The sequence below is a fragment of the Carettochelys insculpta genome, chromosome 5, assembly GCF_033958435.1.
Source record: "Carettochelys insculpta isolate YL-2023 chromosome 5, ASM3395843v1, whole genome shotgun sequence".
Lineage (NCBI taxonomy): Eukaryota > Metazoa > Chordata > Testudines > Carettochelyidae > Carettochelys > Carettochelys insculpta.
The window spans coordinates 90791266-90809772 of NC_134141.1; the positions used below are offsets into that span (position 1 = coordinate 90791266).

At 41.0% G+C, this 18507-nt stretch overlaps 1 protein-coding gene across 3 annotated transcripts in view; it reads left to right on the forward strand.

Moving 5' to 3' along the window:
- Window positions 1–18507, forward strand: part of ADAMTS6 (ADAM metallopeptidase with thrombospondin type 1 motif 6) — a 253068-nt gene that overhangs the window by 210471 nt on the left and 24090 nt on the right. For all 3 annotated transcript variants that reach the window (XM_074995514.1, XM_074995515.1, XM_074995516.1), the window contains 2 exons: window positions 7499–7628; window positions 13768–13972. In XM_074995514.1, the coding sequence (XP_074851615.1) occupies window positions 7499–7628; window positions 13768–13972 (335 nt within the window). The remainder of the gene's footprint in view (window positions 1–7498; window positions 7629–13767; window positions 13973–18507) is intronic.

The window sequence follows — 18507 nt, forward strand, 5'->3', positions numbered from 1 at the left end:
ACAGTTGATTTCAGAACAGTGAACGGCCCTCTATCCATCAATGGACCTGGAAGAGAGATTTTTCAAGCAGATTCACTCACAGGATCCACATGTTACATCTGATGAAGTGGGTCTTTGCCCACAAAACCTTATGCTCCAAAATATCTGTTAGTCTATAAAGTGCCACAGGACTACTTGTTCTCATAGGATCTATACACTCACAGATATTTCCAGCCAGAACCAAATATGCAGTTTTGGCTAGATTGGCAAGCTACTGCCCCCCACAATAGCGAAGGGTCCTGTGGCACCTTAGTCTATAAGGGTCCTGTGGCACCTTAGTCTTCGTTGCTGTTACAGATCCAGACTAACATGGCTACCCCTCCGATACTTGCCCCCCACAATGACACCCGTAGGTGTCTTAGCCCCTCTCACTACTTCCTCCCCAGGTGTGTGCAGGGATCAGGGAACCAATGCTTACATATCTTATGTGAGCTGGGTTGTGGAGAGGGGCTTGCCCTTTTCGGAATGCCTAAAGCTCCTTTTTTGCTCCCCATATAATCCCAAATCTGAGGAATTCCTGACTGTATGGGTGGGGAGCTGAGAAGAGCCATGCTTCATGCATATCACAGGCTTTAAAGTATTCAATATTGGGAACACCCACTGAGTGAATGGAGTAGTTCACACATCTCAGAGCTATTGTTTCTGGCTTTATTCATCTCCATGGGGTATTCTCATTCAGATGATAACACCCAATTGAGATGAATGGGCCACTTCACTTCTTTCACAGTCTCCTTTGAGGACGATGAATGGATAGGGGGAGCCCTTTTCCTCTTCCTTTTTCTATGCTTCCTGTTTAACGGCTGATGTTCTGAGAGCTCCAAGATTCACATGCTTGTATAACTTGTCTTGAAATTTTCTGTGCATTATCAGGGCAGGGAGAAGGGCTAACCAGCTAAATTTGGGGTCAGGTGAGTCAGGAGTTCTGAAGACAAGCTCTCATAAAAAAGTAACAGAGAGGGAGCCGTGCTAGTCTATATACTATCAAAACAAAAAAGCAGTCAAGTAGCACTTTAAAGACTAACAAAATAATTTATTAGGTGAGCTTTCATGGGACAGACCCACATCGCCTTCTTCAGAAGAAGTGGGTCTGTCCCATGAAAGCTCACCTAATAAATTATTTTGTTAGTCTTTAAAGTGCTACTTGACTGCTTTTTTGTTTTCATACCATAAAAAAGGCATCTTAAAAAGTTTGTATGTGTTTTTTAATCGCCTCAGAGATTGAACTGTTTGCTGTGAAGTAAGTTGAAATGGTCTCATTCGGTTACCCAAGGTAGTACATGGTGCCCACTAAATCTTTGGAGAAGATAATTTAAGAACATACTCACTTTTTCACTTGTATAGATATGCAGTCTGGAAGGATTAGAGTACACAGTGACAAGTTAGGGAAAAAAACCCAACATCAAGGTTTTTTGTGTGCAATCACTTTTTGCATGCATGGGTAATTTGAGTGAATGTGCTGATGCCATTACCCCGGTGAACAAGCCACCACTGACTTTTCTAGTCCAAACCCTTGTACACCTGTGCAATAAAGATTTAATATCTTGTGTTGCTTACTACAAGCTGTCTGTTATAATATAACGTAGTTTAATTTTATGGGGAGGTTTCCTATGAACACAGCAGAGTAGTCAGCAGCCAGTCTAATGAATATTTTTGTTACAAGAAGTATGAAGGAGACAGAGCCAGAGAACTACATATGCGGGGGGTGGGAATGAGGCGGTGGGAGACAGGGTGAGGGGTTGCAGCTGTGTTGAGGTGGGAAACAATAGTGGGTGGCAGCCAAGTCTTGTTTGAGAAAATCTTTTATTTTACTAGTCTGCAAGGGAGGTGGATGCAAGTGGCTACTTCCTGATCTTGCATCAGATTAATATGGTGTTTTCAAAGACATAGTGCAGAGGTTTGGAACTGACAGAACAGGCACTTCAACCACTAAAATAAAAGAATTTTGTGCACTGCTAGGGTTGCCATCATGTGACTTCTGAATAATTCTTGGATCACAAGGTGCAAATACTTGTGGGAGAGCAAGCAGCACACACTGACAAGGGGATGTTGACTGCAGCTTGATGTGGGTGGAGAGATTTTGTATACTGTTCAGCATCTAATCGGTGACTTTGGGGATGATCTACTAGACATTGTTGTGAGGCATGCTGGTGGAAATAATCAAGGTCTTTTCCTTTTTCACACAAAGAATTGTAGAGATTTAGGATTGGAAGGAACCCAAATATGTCATTGTGTGTTTACGCTAAGACTGAGTAAATAATAAGGGTCAATTAACTCTGTGACAGGTGGCACTTAGAGTAGGGTCAATGCTGATAAGCTTTGATTCACAATGAAGACCAGCTGGGTAAGCGGCAGGCTAAGCTGCTATAAAACCAGGAACCGAGTAAGAATACAACTGCAGTATGTAAGTCTTGAGGTCACTGTCTATCTGACAGAGGGAAAAGAGGCAACCAGGTGAGAATAGAAGCCCAGGAATCCAGGCCCCGTGTGGCAGGCATACCAAGAGGAGGCTGAAGAAGGAGGCTGACAGCAATGAAGAGTGATAAAATGTGCAGTGATATCCAGAAATAGTTCATCTGTCCGAGAGGTTACACACAGAAAAGGGGTTTTGTTTGTTTGTTTTTTGTGTATTTCCATGTATGAAATGGATCCATTTACAAAGGTCCATCTTTCTGCAATATGAGCATACCATGTCCCTGTGGATAGTAACTCATGATACAGTTAAAAAAACAATCTGTAACATCAAGCCAGTTTAAATCTTGTACCATCTTGGGGTTTTACTTTAGCACTGATTCAATTCAGGTAACAGCCCTTTGGAACTAAGCGTAGCTGCACATTGTTCTGTTTATCTGACAGTATTGTTTATACTCCTCACCTCAGCAAGGCATATATGTGAATAACTAGCCTTAATTGTGAAGCTACTATTTATTGTCTTTCCTAAATTTGAAGCAATATTAAGTACTCACTCCAGGTTCTTTCCCGCAACAGTACTAATTTTCATAAAATCAGTCTATAATTTTACTTGTTTGCTTTCTCAAATCTCATATTTAGGTTGGTGATGCTAGATTTCATACATACTACAGCTACACTAGAGAGTTTTATAGAAAAAAAACAAAGGTTTTGTAGACAAAACTCGTGGAGCATCTACACACAAAATGCGTTTTGTTGACAGAAACTGTCAACAAAAAAAGATGTATAGATGCTGCAGGGGGCCCTTTTGTTGACAGAGTGGATCAAAAAATTGATCCGCTTTTATGTGTAGACAGGATCAGCTGACAGAAGGTTTGTCGGAACATCTCTTGTGACAGTAACTTCTGTAGACATGCTTCAAGTGTAGATGTAGCCACAATGTATGTTGCGAGTGTATTAGCCTATATACGTAGAACTAAGCATTTTAGACAATCTGCTAACTTGTTTATCTTTTATAAAGAGAGGAACAAAGGCAGGACTGTACCAATGCAAACACTTTCCCAGGTGGTTACACAATGTATTAAAGAGGCTTGTAGATTAAAGGATATCCGTTTTCCTGGGGCTAGTTAGAGCACATCCTACATGCGGTAAGGTGGCTTCAGACACATTCCTTTAATTGAAATTTGTAGAGTGGCAACAAGGAATGCAACCTGTACTTTCACTAGGTAATATTCTTTAGACTTAGAACCTAGTAGATGCCAGGCAGTCTTGCAATCATTATTTAGTTGGGATAACGATGTTTCTTCTAACACTCATGGATCAAAATTGCTATTTTAGTCTCTCACCCTCTATGTGGGTATATGTAGGGACACTCAAAGAAGAAATCAAGGTTCCTTACTTGTAACAGGAGTTAACATATATATCTCATAGAATCGGAAGGGACCTTGAGGTCATTGAGTCCAGTCCCCTGCATTGATAGCAGGATCTATCACAACCCCGCATAGATATGGTTTGTTTTTGTTTGTTTTTTTTACATCTAACTTGCCCCAGACATTTGAAAGGCTCTCCCAAGGATTGAGCTCACAACTCTGGGTTTACAAGGCCAATGCCCTAACCAGTGAGTCTTTGAGATGGACTCTGAATATTTGCACTTGTCACCCACTTTCCACATTTTCTCAGAGTCCTAATTATCACAGGGCCTGGGGTCACAGGTGGCTGGAGTGCCATCCCCCTTCTATACTCTTGCTATGGAATGTATGACATTTTCTAAGAGAGTGGGTGAGGGAGGCCTGTGAATGCTCCAACTGATGTCACTAATTTCAGAATCACCATTCAGGCTGCACGAGTCAGAGCATGAACATGAGCATGCAGAAGTCATCTTGAAAAACTCCAATTAAGATAACTCACCTTAATTTTTTTGATACTGAGAATGGAGATCTTGCAGTGTAACAGTGTGATGGTCTTGATGTCTAATGGAGGAAAATCTGAAAAGGGGATTATCTATCTGTAAGTAATACTCATAGCTGGGAGAGGAGTCTCTTTTAGCTGAATTGTGAAGCTGCTGCTTTGTGACTTGACACTTTAGTTCTAGTCCCAGCTGGGAGAGATTGTTCTGTGTAACATTAAAATAAAATGTTTCCAATATGCCTGCAAGAGATTTGGTGGCTGAAGATTATTCAGAACCAGTCCTCTTCTGTTAGTTTGGAAAGTTTTATGTAGTATGTAAGTTTTTACAGGACTGGCTTACATACTCAGTTTAATCACATGGATATATTGGTCTAATGCTGCAGTACAAAAATATATGTCTAAAAGTGTGGCATCATGGAGGTATCTGACATGGCATGGGGAGGATCTTGGCTTACTGGTGAGAGTGGGCATCCAGAGTGCCTGGTGCTAAACAATTTCTGTTTCATAAATAAAGCTGATTTTAAAAAGTAATCATTATGCGTATGGTCAACCTGAGATGTCTGACATGTGATGGGATTTAATGAGTAACAATGGCAACATTAGAAAGGTAAGTTGTTTATGTGGTTTAAAACAGGCAAAAGGTAAGAAAACATAAAGAAAATCTTTTAAAACTTAGTTATATGGCCTTTGCGTCCTTGCAGACCATAAATAATGCTTTCTGAAGTGTATCCTTCTGACTACCCTGAGGACTAGTAGGCCTTACAAGCTTGGTGGGTCTGATGGGTTTTCCTTTCAGCTTCCTGAGCCTAATGTATGTGATGGGTGATTGGCCAGAGCTCACATAGCTTAAGTAAAATAAGGTGCAAAAGTAACCTGAACAGTGTTTTAATGACTGTTGTGCAGTTCAGAAAAAAGTATGACATGCCTAGAATTTAAGGTGACAGTTTCTCATATTTAATTACTGTGTTTCAGATTAATTAACTTCACATGTGATCCCGCATTGCTTTCTTATAAATACTGTCACAGATGCAGTTTGCGGATTTTATGGAACAATTGGAGAGTGACAAACTGCAACTGTTAAGAGGATATTGTTATAATAGTTTTTTTTACTCCTGTAGGAGAATTTAGCATTCCTGGAATTCTTAGTTTTAGAAAATACAAGTAAAGTGCTTGCTGAAACACCACCATATATCTCTGTATAGACTGGCTAATTCCTAGTTTTACATATGCCACAGGTTCTCAGACTTTTTTCTTTGCGTTCACCCCCTGCATAGGGTTGTCAGATTTTTGGGGAGAGTATGCAGGACAGGTAGCCCCAGCCACGGGATCCCCAGCGGGGGTGGGGGAGGAAAACGAGCAGCCCTGTGGCTGGGATCTCTGGCTGGAATGAGCGTGGGGTTGGAGGAAATGGCAGTCCCATGTCTGGGAGTCTACCACCAGGCTGGGGCACCCCACAACCCAGCCAGCTCCTAGCTGCTGGGGTCCCCCACCCCCACAGCTAGGGTTCTCGTGGTTGGGAGCCATCTTGGGCGTAGAACCCCACCAGCAGCCCCTGTTGCAGGATTTTCCATGACAAGGCCTGCATTTTGGCAAAAAGATCACTGCGGGACATTTTTGCGTATATATGGGATGTATGTACTTTTCATGGAAATTTGGGATTGTCCTGCACATTGCAGGATGTCTGGCAACCCTACCCATGCAACAAAAGTTCCATGGCTTTCCTGCATCAAAACAACTGCTTTTCAGAAGATTAAAAGCCAGGGCCAGCATTAGGGGTAGCCAGCAGAACAATTGCCCAGGATGCCATGCCACAGGGGAGCCCTGCAAAGCTAAATTTCTCAGGCTATGGATTCTCCTCTGGGAAGCAGGACTTAGAATTTATCTTTTGCATCCCAGTGAATCTAATGCTGGCCCTGCTTTCTGGTTTATTTTACCAGACCCACTGAAACCTGCACCCAGACCCCGAGGGGCCCTGGAACAGGTGATATATGGCACATTTAGGTCCTTTTCCCCCCCATTGTTATAGTCCATTTCATACAAAATCCTAGTGTTCAAAAGAAAAGAGCATGTGAATGTGCAGTGACTGAGGATTATCTCACTGAAATAATTTAGCGGATATTTTAGAATCAGTTTATGTTAATTCTTATTTGTTTTTAGACAAGCTGCAATGTAGAACAAGTAACCCCCAAAACCTTTACCTCTGCCTTTTTCATAAACATTTTTGCATGAAAGTATTCCCAGTCCTGCAGCCTTTATACAAACAAATATTTCTATATTACAGTGAGAAATTAACTTGCAAAAAGAACTACAATGTGTTGTGGTTAGGCTCATGCCTTCTTTTAGCTCAAGTAAACAGAAAAAGATTGATTTGAAAAAAGGAAGAGGGGTGCATATTGCATGCAAATTCCAATTATAAGTATCCTGGATTTATGACAATACTCTACACTACAGAATTATTATATGTAAGTGATTTGTTAGCTCCAACATCATAATTTACATCACATGGAATTACAGTTTTTATGTGACAAAATGTTATGGTCTTAGGATTTTGCCCAATGACCACATTTTATCGTGTTTTAGGTAGTAACAGTGAGTTCTGTACAATATGTTACTGGTTAACATAACGAAAGAGGGTCTAGAAATGCCAGACCAATGAGCACTCAAAAAGCAAAGCTGTGTCTATGAGGATTAATAATGGTTTATAATTGTAATGAAGATACTGCTTATGGGATATAATGTGCGAAAAAGAAGGCATTGAATCCCACACTAATGCTATTTTATTTAAAAATGAAAACATAAAAACAATCATTTGGCACTGAAATGTGTCCATATTCTGACTGATGTTGTTTCATTTGGAAATTGAAGAGTTTTTAGTTGGAGAAGCAGTAGATGGGATATAGATTTTGTGCAATATGCAAATAAATATTTGTTATTAAATCTATAAATATATACTCTTTTCGTAGAAAACAAGAGCAATTTAAAATTCTTTATGAAGTGTGGGTGACTGAGATTAAAGTAAACTTAAAGCTTGGTATAGGTGCATTCAGTGAATTGGTCCTTTTACTTTTTTTAACTTTAGGAATATTGATTACAAATGGGTGAAAGATATATGTACTGTTATAATGGGGTTCAACTTCTTTTCAAGGAATACAGAAACAAGAGGTGGTGTGTAAAAGGCTGGATGATAACTCCATTGTACAGAACAATTACTGTGACCCAGACAGCAAACCACCAGAAAACCAAAGAGCCTGCAATACTGAGCCTTGCCCGCCTGAGTAAGTACTATACACAGATGATAAGGTAACTGTTAAGGGTGGGCTAGCTCAGTGGTTAGCATGTTGATGCTGTAACCACAGGATTATGAGTTCAATCCCTCAGGGGGCCATTTAGAGCAAGCCATTTTTAAAAAAATCTGTCAGGGATGGTGATAGGTCCTGCTGAGAGGGTAGGAGACTGGACTCAATGACCTCTGAAGGTCCATTCCAGTCCTATGAGATAGTAGGTACAGCTCCATATTTTTAAGGCAATCACTTATGTTACTTATATCGAAAAATCTGTAGAATATTTACTTTTGACCAAATGTGGTATAAAATGCAATTGCGTGAGGGTCCCATATTGTCACATAGGAGAGCTGTGTTCAGTTTCGGGGTTAGCTTCTTGCTTGATGTTCACTCTGACTTATCTGTGGCCCTTATTTGATTAATGAGCAGTATTAATAAATATATAGGAAAAGTCTGTGAAGTTCAGTCTCTGTTGGTCAGAAAGATAGTACTGAAACAGTGTCTTGAAGGTCGAATGTAGAGTATTGGGAGGGATGCTGAGAATAGAAATGAGGGACAGCCATAAAGCTCCAACATAGGCACAAAGGAATTTTAAGATGAGAAGGAAAAATAACAGCCACTGCCTTTATAACAATTCTTATACAGTTATGGGGTTCAGTAGATGTTTACATTATGAGCTAAGATCTTGCTATATTTTCAAACTTCATCATGTTAAATTTAAAAAATTAAAATGTGATAAGAATTTCAAATCTGATGCAATCTATACATATACTTTTAGGTCAGCCCTGCCATCTACTGGTAGGATGACCAGATAGCCAGAATGAAAAGTTGGGACAGGGCTCAGGAATAGGTGGTTATATAAGACACAGTCCCAAGTTCCAAGCCTGCAACAGTCTCTATAAAATAGGAACATGTCATCACCTTATCTACTGGTAACATTTTTATCAAGTAAACTCTACTGAGCAATGTATGAAATGGCATTGACAATATCTGGACTGCTTGGCACCTAACAGGAGATTCTTTTGAAAGTCCTTTATAGTGTAAGACTCCTAGTTGGGTAAGTTTATTTGCTTTTAGTTTTGAAGATAGCGCTGTGTTACAGTAAAAATAAAATTAAAACCACCAAGCTCACATATTCATGAAACACAGTATGTCAGGGAGCTAGACCTCAAAAGGATCAATTTACTTGAAAACTGTAAGAAACAGGTGAATTATTTCACTTGGAGATACTTAAAACTTTTACTGAAAACAGTAAGAAAGCTAAAACATTTTGGCTGTGTCTACACTTACAAGTTCTTTCAAAAGATGCTTTGAAAGAGGGAGGCTTTTTTCCAAAAGATCCTGTGCAGTGTCTACATGCAAAAAGCATTCTTTTGAAAGTAAATCAAAAGACTGTAGTGCTCCTTTCGAAATCACTCTTCCTTTCCCGTTTAAGGAAGAATGTCTTCTTTCGAAAGCTTCTTTTGAAAGAAAATGTGTGTAGACATTCCACAGGGCCCATCTCTCAAAAAAGCAGTCCTCATGACTTCTGATTTTTCAATTCCTGGCCTATTTTTTCGAAAGAGCAAGGTCTGTGTGGACACTCTCTCTCGAAAGAGCAGATTGCTCTTTTGGTCTGCTTTTTGTGTGTGAACACACTCTTTTGAAAGAAGTTCTTTCAGAAGAGATCTTCTGGAATGTCTCCTTTCAAAAGATCTCTGTAGTGTAGGTGTAGCCTTCGTTCATACCATGCAGACTGGTTATGCCTATTAACAAAACCCTGCTCAAACTTGCCAAGTCAATTTGGCATACACTTGCCGCTGGCTACCTCCAAAAAGGACAAGAAAAAGTAACAAATACTGGCCAATGGGTTTGAATATTTTTTATCAACACCTGTCTGCTGGATCCCTGCTCATGCAAGCTTTCTAGGGCTATGTCTAGATTTCAGGCTTCTGTTGGGAGCCCAGAGGTCTCCCAACAGAAGTCTGCCACTCCAGGAGCTTCTCTGCCAACATCTCGGTCATTCTCATTCCATGAGAAAGAAGGGAGATGTTTGCAGAGGGGGGTTTCCCAAAATTTGGCCCCATGTAAATGGACCAAATGTTGGGAAAGCCTCTCCCAACAGAACTGTCGGCAGGAGATGCGCAAATGCGTTGCACAATTTGTGTGTCTTTTGTTGACGTATCTCTTCAATCTAGACGTAGCCTAGGAGAGATCAAATAAACAGGGTTGTCCAATGACCACCTCTTGAGAGGAGGACCTGAAGAAGTTAGATCATATTGACTGGAAGGTCTACTCTTCAGTGAGCTTTCAGCTGCCAGTAACTATCATACATTTTTCGCAAAGTATGACTTGCTTAGGTGGGATTAGTGCTGGAATTTGGTAGACAAGCTGAATTTGTGTGAAGGCCAACTTACTGCCACTTCACCACATCAGGCAGTGCTGGACATGTCTAAGACATCAGCAAGGATTACAGCTAGTGCTAGTGGAGTGGAGAGATCTTCATGTACCAGGTGTCAGGATCCCTACAGAGGTCCATGTTACCAGAGAGAACCTCCTTTTTGACAGTGGCAAATTATTCGGTAATGGCACAGGTTCAGTGCTGCATATCCTTACTTGTTCAAGAGCAATGATGTGCTCTTTGAGGCTATATTTTTCAACTTTGTAAAGGAAAAGCACTGAAATCAACCTTTTTATAGACAAAGACCTCCAATATAATATTATCTGCAGCAAATTTCTCCAGATCCTCTGAGAAGGAAGCATCGTTTTAATCACGGATGACTCTCTGCTTCCTCTTTGACTGTCCATAATCCAGAGCATCAGGCAGGCAACAAATTTGAATTCAATGTTGAGGTACTGACTGTACCACTGTCAGGTCTTTTATCTTTCATCCCTCCATTTGACAACTGGCTTTCTCTTTTCCAAGAAGCCTCAGCTGGGATAACTTCAGACTGGTGGGGCTTTGAGATGGTAAGCAAACTATCCCTTTAAGTTTCACGCTGCTCAAGTCTTTTCTTCACCCTCTGTATCCCACTTCAAGGACCCCTCTTGCAAGAGAAGTTGAAGGAGGAGATAGTCTCTCTTCTACCACAGGGAGCAATGCAGGAAGTGTCTTTAGCTTTGGGGACAAAGGCTTTTATTCCCACTACTTCTTAATCCCAAAGAAGGGGAGGTCAGTGAGAGTCCTGTCATCCATCTTTAACATCTCAACACATTTAGCTGTTATTTCAATTTCTTCATTGTTACCCAAGCCACCATAACTCTTCCCTTGGATTCTATGAACTGGTCTGTAGGTTTCGATTTGCAAAGTACATACAGTATTTTCACATTTGGTACATCTGTAGCACAGAAGGTATGAGATTCTTGGTGAGCACTACCACCACTATCACTACGTAGTTCAGTCCTTTGGCCTTGACGTCTCCATATGTTTGTGGACCTTCAGGAAGGTCCTGGCTATGATAGCAACCCATCTTAGAAGACAAAGAAGCCCCTTTCTGGACAACAGGTCAGTAAAGGGAAAAAATTCCCCAACAAATGAGATTCTGCATACACAGTTCTATACTTACCTCAACTCCAGATATAGAGTTCATCATGGGAGGTCTTAGCTTCCAAAACAGTGAGAGCATATGTTTATCAGAGAAGGTTTCAGACAATGACAAATATCATCAAAGAGCTCCAAGCAAACTTCAGAACAGTAGTGATGACATACTTAAATTCACAGTACATATGGAAGCATGCACTTACGACACATGGTATCCTTGACTTTTGTCCTTTACAAAAAGTACAGCATGGATCCCTCTAGAACTCTTATTATTAAATTGATGGCCAAAATGATCTAAGATGTGCAGTCGAGTTTCTTTTTGCATGCTTCTACTTGCCAGCACTTAACTAACAGATGCCTCTACTTTGAAATGAGAACATATTTTACCCAGTTGAATATCCAAGGGATACAGTCCCCTCAGGACAGCGTCACTCACGTAAATACCCTACAATGCAGAACTGTATGACTGGAGTTCAAGGTTTTCCTGGCCCCTTCTTTGAGGTTTAACAATCCAGATGTTGATGGACAACATCGTGGTGATGCATACACTATGCCAACAGATAAGAAAGAAGCAAGATCCTTCTCACTCCATCAAGAAGCCATGCATCTTTTACCCTGCTCACATCACACCAGCACACACACCCAACCCACAATCAACAGATTACCTTAGCATCCAATTTAATAGGTACATCTCAGAAAACCAGAATTGGTATCGCAGGGGCTCCATTCTGTAGTATCTTCAGAAGAGGAGATTCCATAGTGTGATGTGCTAGGAGTACATTTTGCTCCACATATGCCTTGCCACCAAAACTCATGATGCCCAGGGCTTTGATGAAGCTGAAACAAAATGCAGGACACATCACCCCCGATAGCCTTCACATGGATCAGGCTGCACTTGTGCTTGAAGCTGGTGGATCTATCAACTCATCACCTTACCAGTTTGTCTATTTCTGATTTCTCAGGAAAGCAGACAAATCTTGTACTAAGACCCAGCATTGTAGCACCTGATTGCATAAAAGCTGTCTGGATGACTTTTAAAGAAAGAAGCTGCTGAGTTGAGGTTTAAAACATTTTACATCAAAACAGAAAATTGGCCACCAGACTTCCCTCCTGGGATCACGTGAGGATTTAAATTGTCATATAGTTCCAGGGAAATAGTCATTTGTGGAGATATTCTTGCATGCCAATCCTCTTGAGTTGAGGGTGGTCAGGAATACCTGTGCCCATTTCCTCCTGCTGAAAACAGGATCTCATATAAAGATCCTAACTGATAAGATAGTGTGCATGTATTATATCAACCATGAGGGAGGAGCCAGAACACCCTTTCTTTGCATGTAGACAATCTGTGGAACTCATGCATCTTTCACAACTTCACCTTGTTGGCAGCTTACCTCCAAGACAGTGTTTCCTGTAAGCTGAGAATTTGGGCAGCCACCCAGGAGAGATTCAGGTGCTGCCCAGCTGATTAGCAGATACCCCGCAGCTAGGAACATATGTTTCTAGCTGTGGTGCACATCCACACATACCTCAGTGCATATAACAAAATTTATTCTGCACATGGTTGGAAAATATTAGTGGTAATGCTGCTCCTGTACATACACAACATGGTAGTGACAAACTCTGTTTCATGTTCCCACAAAACCATGAATCAGAGATGCACCTATCAGTACTGTCAGGAACTAATGCTTGCTCTGTCTATGAGGCAATATTACCCTTGTCCTGGTAGGCAGACAGACTGAGAATCTTTAAAACTAGGGCCTGGGGTCCTCAAGGCTAGCCCACACTTACTAATGTTCCAACAGGAGAGGTGGATGCCATCCAGAACCTGCAGAACTACACCAGTTGTTATCAAACTCTCAGTCCAAATCAGATAGATCACTAAGAACTTCAGAGGCAGTTAGAAATCATTAAGGCAACCTACAGACGATATGCCAACCATTATCTGGCTTTGGGATCGGGGATGATCTGTGGTTCTCCACCTGGAATCTGTCCCTTGTCACTTGTGCCTCCATGAAGCTGGACCATATGTACCAAAGCACATTAACTAATTAATTGGTACAGCTACAGCCCAGCCAAATGTTCATGGGAACCTGGATAATATCTCCATGCTTTAAACTTCCTTTGTGCCTTCCAGAATGCCAAGCCTAAGAAACCAGGCTCCAGGTTCCCTAGACAGTACCCTTGAGTGTGGGGTGGGGTGTCAGGAATTGGGCCTGCAACAGAACAAATATCTCAGGCAGCCTCAGCATTTGTAGCTGGTCTTCAGCAGGCTGCCTGACTGGTTGCAGCAGGTGGTAACAGCTCACTGGCTTCTCACTGCGCATGCCCACCCCTGTGACTGCTCTTGTATTGCCTCTTACTTATATTTTATTTTATGAAGAAGAGCATGTATATTATTGTCCCTAATTTGGGACTATTAATTTAGATTTTATGATTGAAAAATCGTCTCCATTTGAGACAAATATCTGTCAGGAATGGTTTAGTTATTACTTATTCTTTCTTTGAGTGCAGAGCTCTGGACCAGATGACCTACTGAGGTCCCTTCCAATCCTACAGTTCTATCATTCTATATGTGAAATGTGTTATTTAAATTTTCTGATTTTCTCCCTCCAGGTGGTTTATAGGAGACTGGTCGGAATGCAGTAAGACCTGTGATGGAGGAATACGTACAAGAACAGTTCTCTGTATCAGAAAGATTGGACCATCTGAGGAGGAGACACTGGATAATATTAACTGTTTAACACATCGGCCTATTGAAAAAGAACCCTGTAACAATCAGTCTTGTCCACCACAGTGGGTTGCTTTGGACTGGTCAGAAGTAAGGATATTTCACACAGATGAGTATTTTTAATTCATTGGCAATGCCAATGAGCAAGTCATGAGCTTCTCCCACTGAATGTAAATACATCTTTATTGTTGTTTGTCATCTGGAAATTGTGATCTAAAGGCAGAGGACTAAAAAGAAATTAGTAGCTTGTCTAATTTAGAATATTAATTTAAATGTTTTTAAAATTACATTAATGTTCTTTAATTTTCCTTATCTGTCATCACGTAACCAATAAGGCAAACTTTTGCCAACAAAGGCTAAAACCCAAGCTGCTGCAAAGTTTTTGCTATGGGGCAACTTCCTGATTCAGCAAAGTCATATATTTAAAAGGGTTATTTTAGTTGTCATAGGTTTCTTTACAGGCATATGGCTTAAAAAAGGATATGATGATCGTTAGAGTACTTGTGTATCAAAAGCTAAAAGAAATGTCATATTTTTTTCTCAAGTAACCTAGCAAATATAGATAAATAACTACCTTGGTAAGGTGATGTGAAAGGTGGAACTAAGACTTGGATCTCCAACATTCCTAGGAGAGGCTGGTATATCTTTCATTAATATGGCAGTGTCTGTTAGGCCGTGTCTACACTAGCCCCAAACTTCGAAATGGCCATTTCGAAGTTTACTAATGAAGCGTTGAAATGCATATTCAGCGCTTCATTAGCACGCGGGCGGCCGCGGCACTTCGAAATTGATGCACCTCGCCGCTGCACGGCTCGTCTCGATGGGTCTCCTTTTTGAAAGGACCCCACCTACTTCGAAGTCCCCTTGTTCCCATCAGCTCATGGGAATAAGGGGACTTTGAAGTAGGCGGGGTCCTTTCGAAAAGGAGCCCTGTTGGGACGAGCCGCGCGGCAGCGAGGCGTGTCAATTTCGAAGTGCCACGGCCGCCCATGTGCTAATGAAGCGCTGAATATGCATTTCAGTGCTTCATTAGTAAACTTCGAAATGGCCATTTGCATGGCCATTTTGAAGTTTGGGGCTAGTGTAGATGTAGCCTTAGTGTGTGTGAGCCAAGATGAAAGTTCAGTTTATGCTGATTCAGCTCTAGTGCACCTATACAACTAAGAGCAGAAAATGATTCCATTGCCCCAGCTCTAAGCTAATGTAGAGAATGAGAGAAAGTATTTGATGGGATATCGTACATAGTAGGGAATGGTGTGCTAAAACTAGTAAGTAGCTTGTGGTAGCTGAGGTTAATTAGTCAATCTTTAACAATAGGGTGACAGTTTGACCTGCCAGTCTTCATATACCTTGAAATGGCTGAGTTTTGGCTGCATTACTTTCCCTGCACTAAGTAACGATTGCATTTTATATTTTTATCCAAAGTATCTCAAGGTAATAACATCAAAACAGCAAAAATTGCTTGAAGGATTTCTTTGGAGGATCCTTATCCGACTTTTTAGACAAGCTTTTCTTCCTATGCATACATCCAAGGGCCCCACTGCTTTTTTAGCAGGCTTCCTGCTTCAAAAAACAATAGCAAAATGTTTTTTAAATACATTAGAAGCAGGAAGCCTGCTAAAAAAGCAGTGGGGCCCTTGGATGATAAAGATATAAAAGGAGCGATCAAGGAAGACAGTGCCATTGCAGAGCGATTAAATGATTTCTTTGCTTCAGTCTTCACAGCTGAAGATGTTACAGAGGTTCCTAAATCTGAGCCAGCCTTTTTAGGCAACAAATCTGAGGAACTCACTCAGATTGAAGTGACATTAGAGGAGGTTTTGGAATTAATTGATAAGCTGAATAGTAACAAGTCTCCAGGACCAGACGGCATTCACCCAAGGGTTCTGAAAGAACTCAAATGTGAAATTGCGGAGTTATTAACAGTGGTTTGTAACCTATCCTTTAAATCCACTTTGGTACCAAATGACTGGAAGACGGCCAATATAACACCAATATTTAAAAAAGGCTCTAGAGGAGATCCTGGCAATTATAGACCGATAAGTTTAACATCAGTACCAGGCAAATTAGTAGAAACACTAGTAAAGAGTAAAATTGCAAGGCACATAGAAGAGCATGAATTGTTGGGCAAAAGTCAGCATGGTTTCTGCAGAGGGAAGTCGTGTCTGTCTAATCTATTAGAATTCTTTGAAGGGGTTAATAAACATGCGGACAAGGGGCACCCAGTGGACATAATATACCTAGATTTCCAGAAAGCCTTTGACACGGTCCCACACCAAAGGCTTTTATGTAAATTAGGTGGTCATGGGATAGGAGGAAAGGTCCTTTCATGGATCGGGAATTGGTTAAAAGACAGAAAACAAAGGGTTGGAATAAATGGTAAATTTTCACAATGGAGGGGGGTAACTAGTGGTGTTCCCCAGGGCTCAGTCCTGGGACCGATCCTGTTCAACTTGTTCATCAATGATCTAGAAAATGAGGTAAGCAGTGAAGTGGCAAAGTTTGCAGATGACACCAAGTTGTTCAGGACAGTCAAAAGCAAAAGGGATTGTGAAGAACTACAAAAAGATCTCAGCAAACTGAGTGATTGGGCAGCAAAATGGCAAATGAAATTTAATGTGGGTAAGTGTAAGGTAATGCATGTTGGAAAAAATAACCCAAATTACACGTACTACATGATGGGGTCAAATTTAGCTACGACAGATCAGGAAAGGGATCTTGGAGTTATAGTGGATAGTTCTCTGAAGACATCCACGCAGTGTGCAGCGGCAGTTAGTAAGGCAAATAGGATGTTAGGAATTATTAAAAAAGGGATCGATAATAAGACAAAAGATATCATACTTCCCCTATATAAAACTATGGTACGCCCACATCTCGAGTACTGCGTGCAGATGTGGTCTCCTCACCTCAAAAAAGATATATTGGCATTAGAAAAGGTTCAGAAAAGGGCGACTAAGATGATTAGGGGCTTGGAAAGGGTCCCATATGGGGAGAGGCTAGAGAGACTGGGACTTTTCAGTTTGGAAAAAAGGCGATTGAGGGGCGATATGATAGAGGTATATAAAATCATGAATGGTGTGGAGAAAGTGAATATAGAAAAATTATTTACCTTTTCCCATAATACAAGAACTAGGGGACACCAAATAAAATTGATGGGTAGTAGGTTCAAAACTAATAAAAGGAAATTTTTCTTCACACAGCGCACAGTCAACCTGTGGAACTCCTTGCCCGAGGAGGCTGTGAAGGCCAGGACTCTATTAGGGTTTAAAAAAGAGCTTGATAAATTTTTGCAGATTAGGTCCATAAATGGCTATTAGCCAGGGATAAAGTATGGTGCCCTAGCCTTCATAACAAGGGCAGGAGATGGATGGCAGGAGATAAATCACTTGATCATTGTCTTCTGTTCTCCTTCTCTGGGGCACCTGGCATTGGCCACCGTCGGCAGATGGGATGCTGGGCTTGATGGACCTTTGGTCTGACCCAGTATGGCCATTCTTATGTTCTTATGTTCTTACATATTACCATTAGTCATGCTTGCCTCCATTTATTTTGTGAGTCAATAATTCTGAAAGCATGTAGTAATGGGAAACTTTTATTCCTGTTTTTTGTTTGTGTGGGCATTTTATCTTTCATTTGCTTTGGAGACGTACTGTTTTTGTTGAATTCTAGTGATGCCTTTGGTTTTTGGTGATTCAATATTATTGTAGACAGCTTAATTATTTCCTTACTTCTCTTCATTACTGGGGACAGAGTGTAGTTCATCTTACTTAATGGAATTTTGGCTATGTCTCCATAGGAAGTTTTCCTTCTGAATGATGGGTTTCGTCTCTTGGACCTAGTAGCTTCAACAGCATATTTCTCACATAGTGGCTTACATCTTTTCCCTCTGGTATTTACTATGTACTTTGTTGTTTGGATGTAGGACTCCTTTGGTGTTTCACCTGTGAATTTTGCTTACAAGTCCTACTAGGAATGTTAACATGTAACTGGCTAACCAGTTAACTGGGCCTTGTCTAAAGCAGTTATGCTTAATCAGTAGGGTCTGGCATGGGCAGGGGGTTGCTCCAGCTCTGTGGAGCCACGGCAGGTGGAGAGTGCTCCAGTGCAGCCAAAGTAGCTCCCAGCTGTGGCATGCCAGGACCAGGACTGCAGCTGCTTATACCAGCAAGGAAGTCCAGTCTTGTGAAAGATTTAGATTAGTCTGTGTACATGCCCTGTGTAACATGAGAAACTGATTCCTGTCTAAATGTCTTATTGGTGAATTTGCAGGAAAGAGCTGCATATGCATCTCTTTAATTCTAAAGCAGTACTGAAACTGCTTCCCTATCCAAATCTCCTGCTTGAGTGATGGAAGGAAACTGGTATCAGGAACTTCACAGGGTGGTATTTTGAAGTTGTTCTGTCTTCTTTTGTCTCACTTCCCATCCTACCTGTTACCCTGTCATCTTACAATTTTGCAGCTTTGCTAGGTAATGGAAAGCAGCAAAACAAAGGAGGAGATAAAATAATGAGAAGGAAGAGAAGCAAGCAACAGAAGACTTTAGATCTGCCTCTATTAAAGTTCTTCCTTCATTAGGTGGTTGCTATCTGAGCGAGGGAACCAGAAGGAAAAAGGGGGGAAAGTA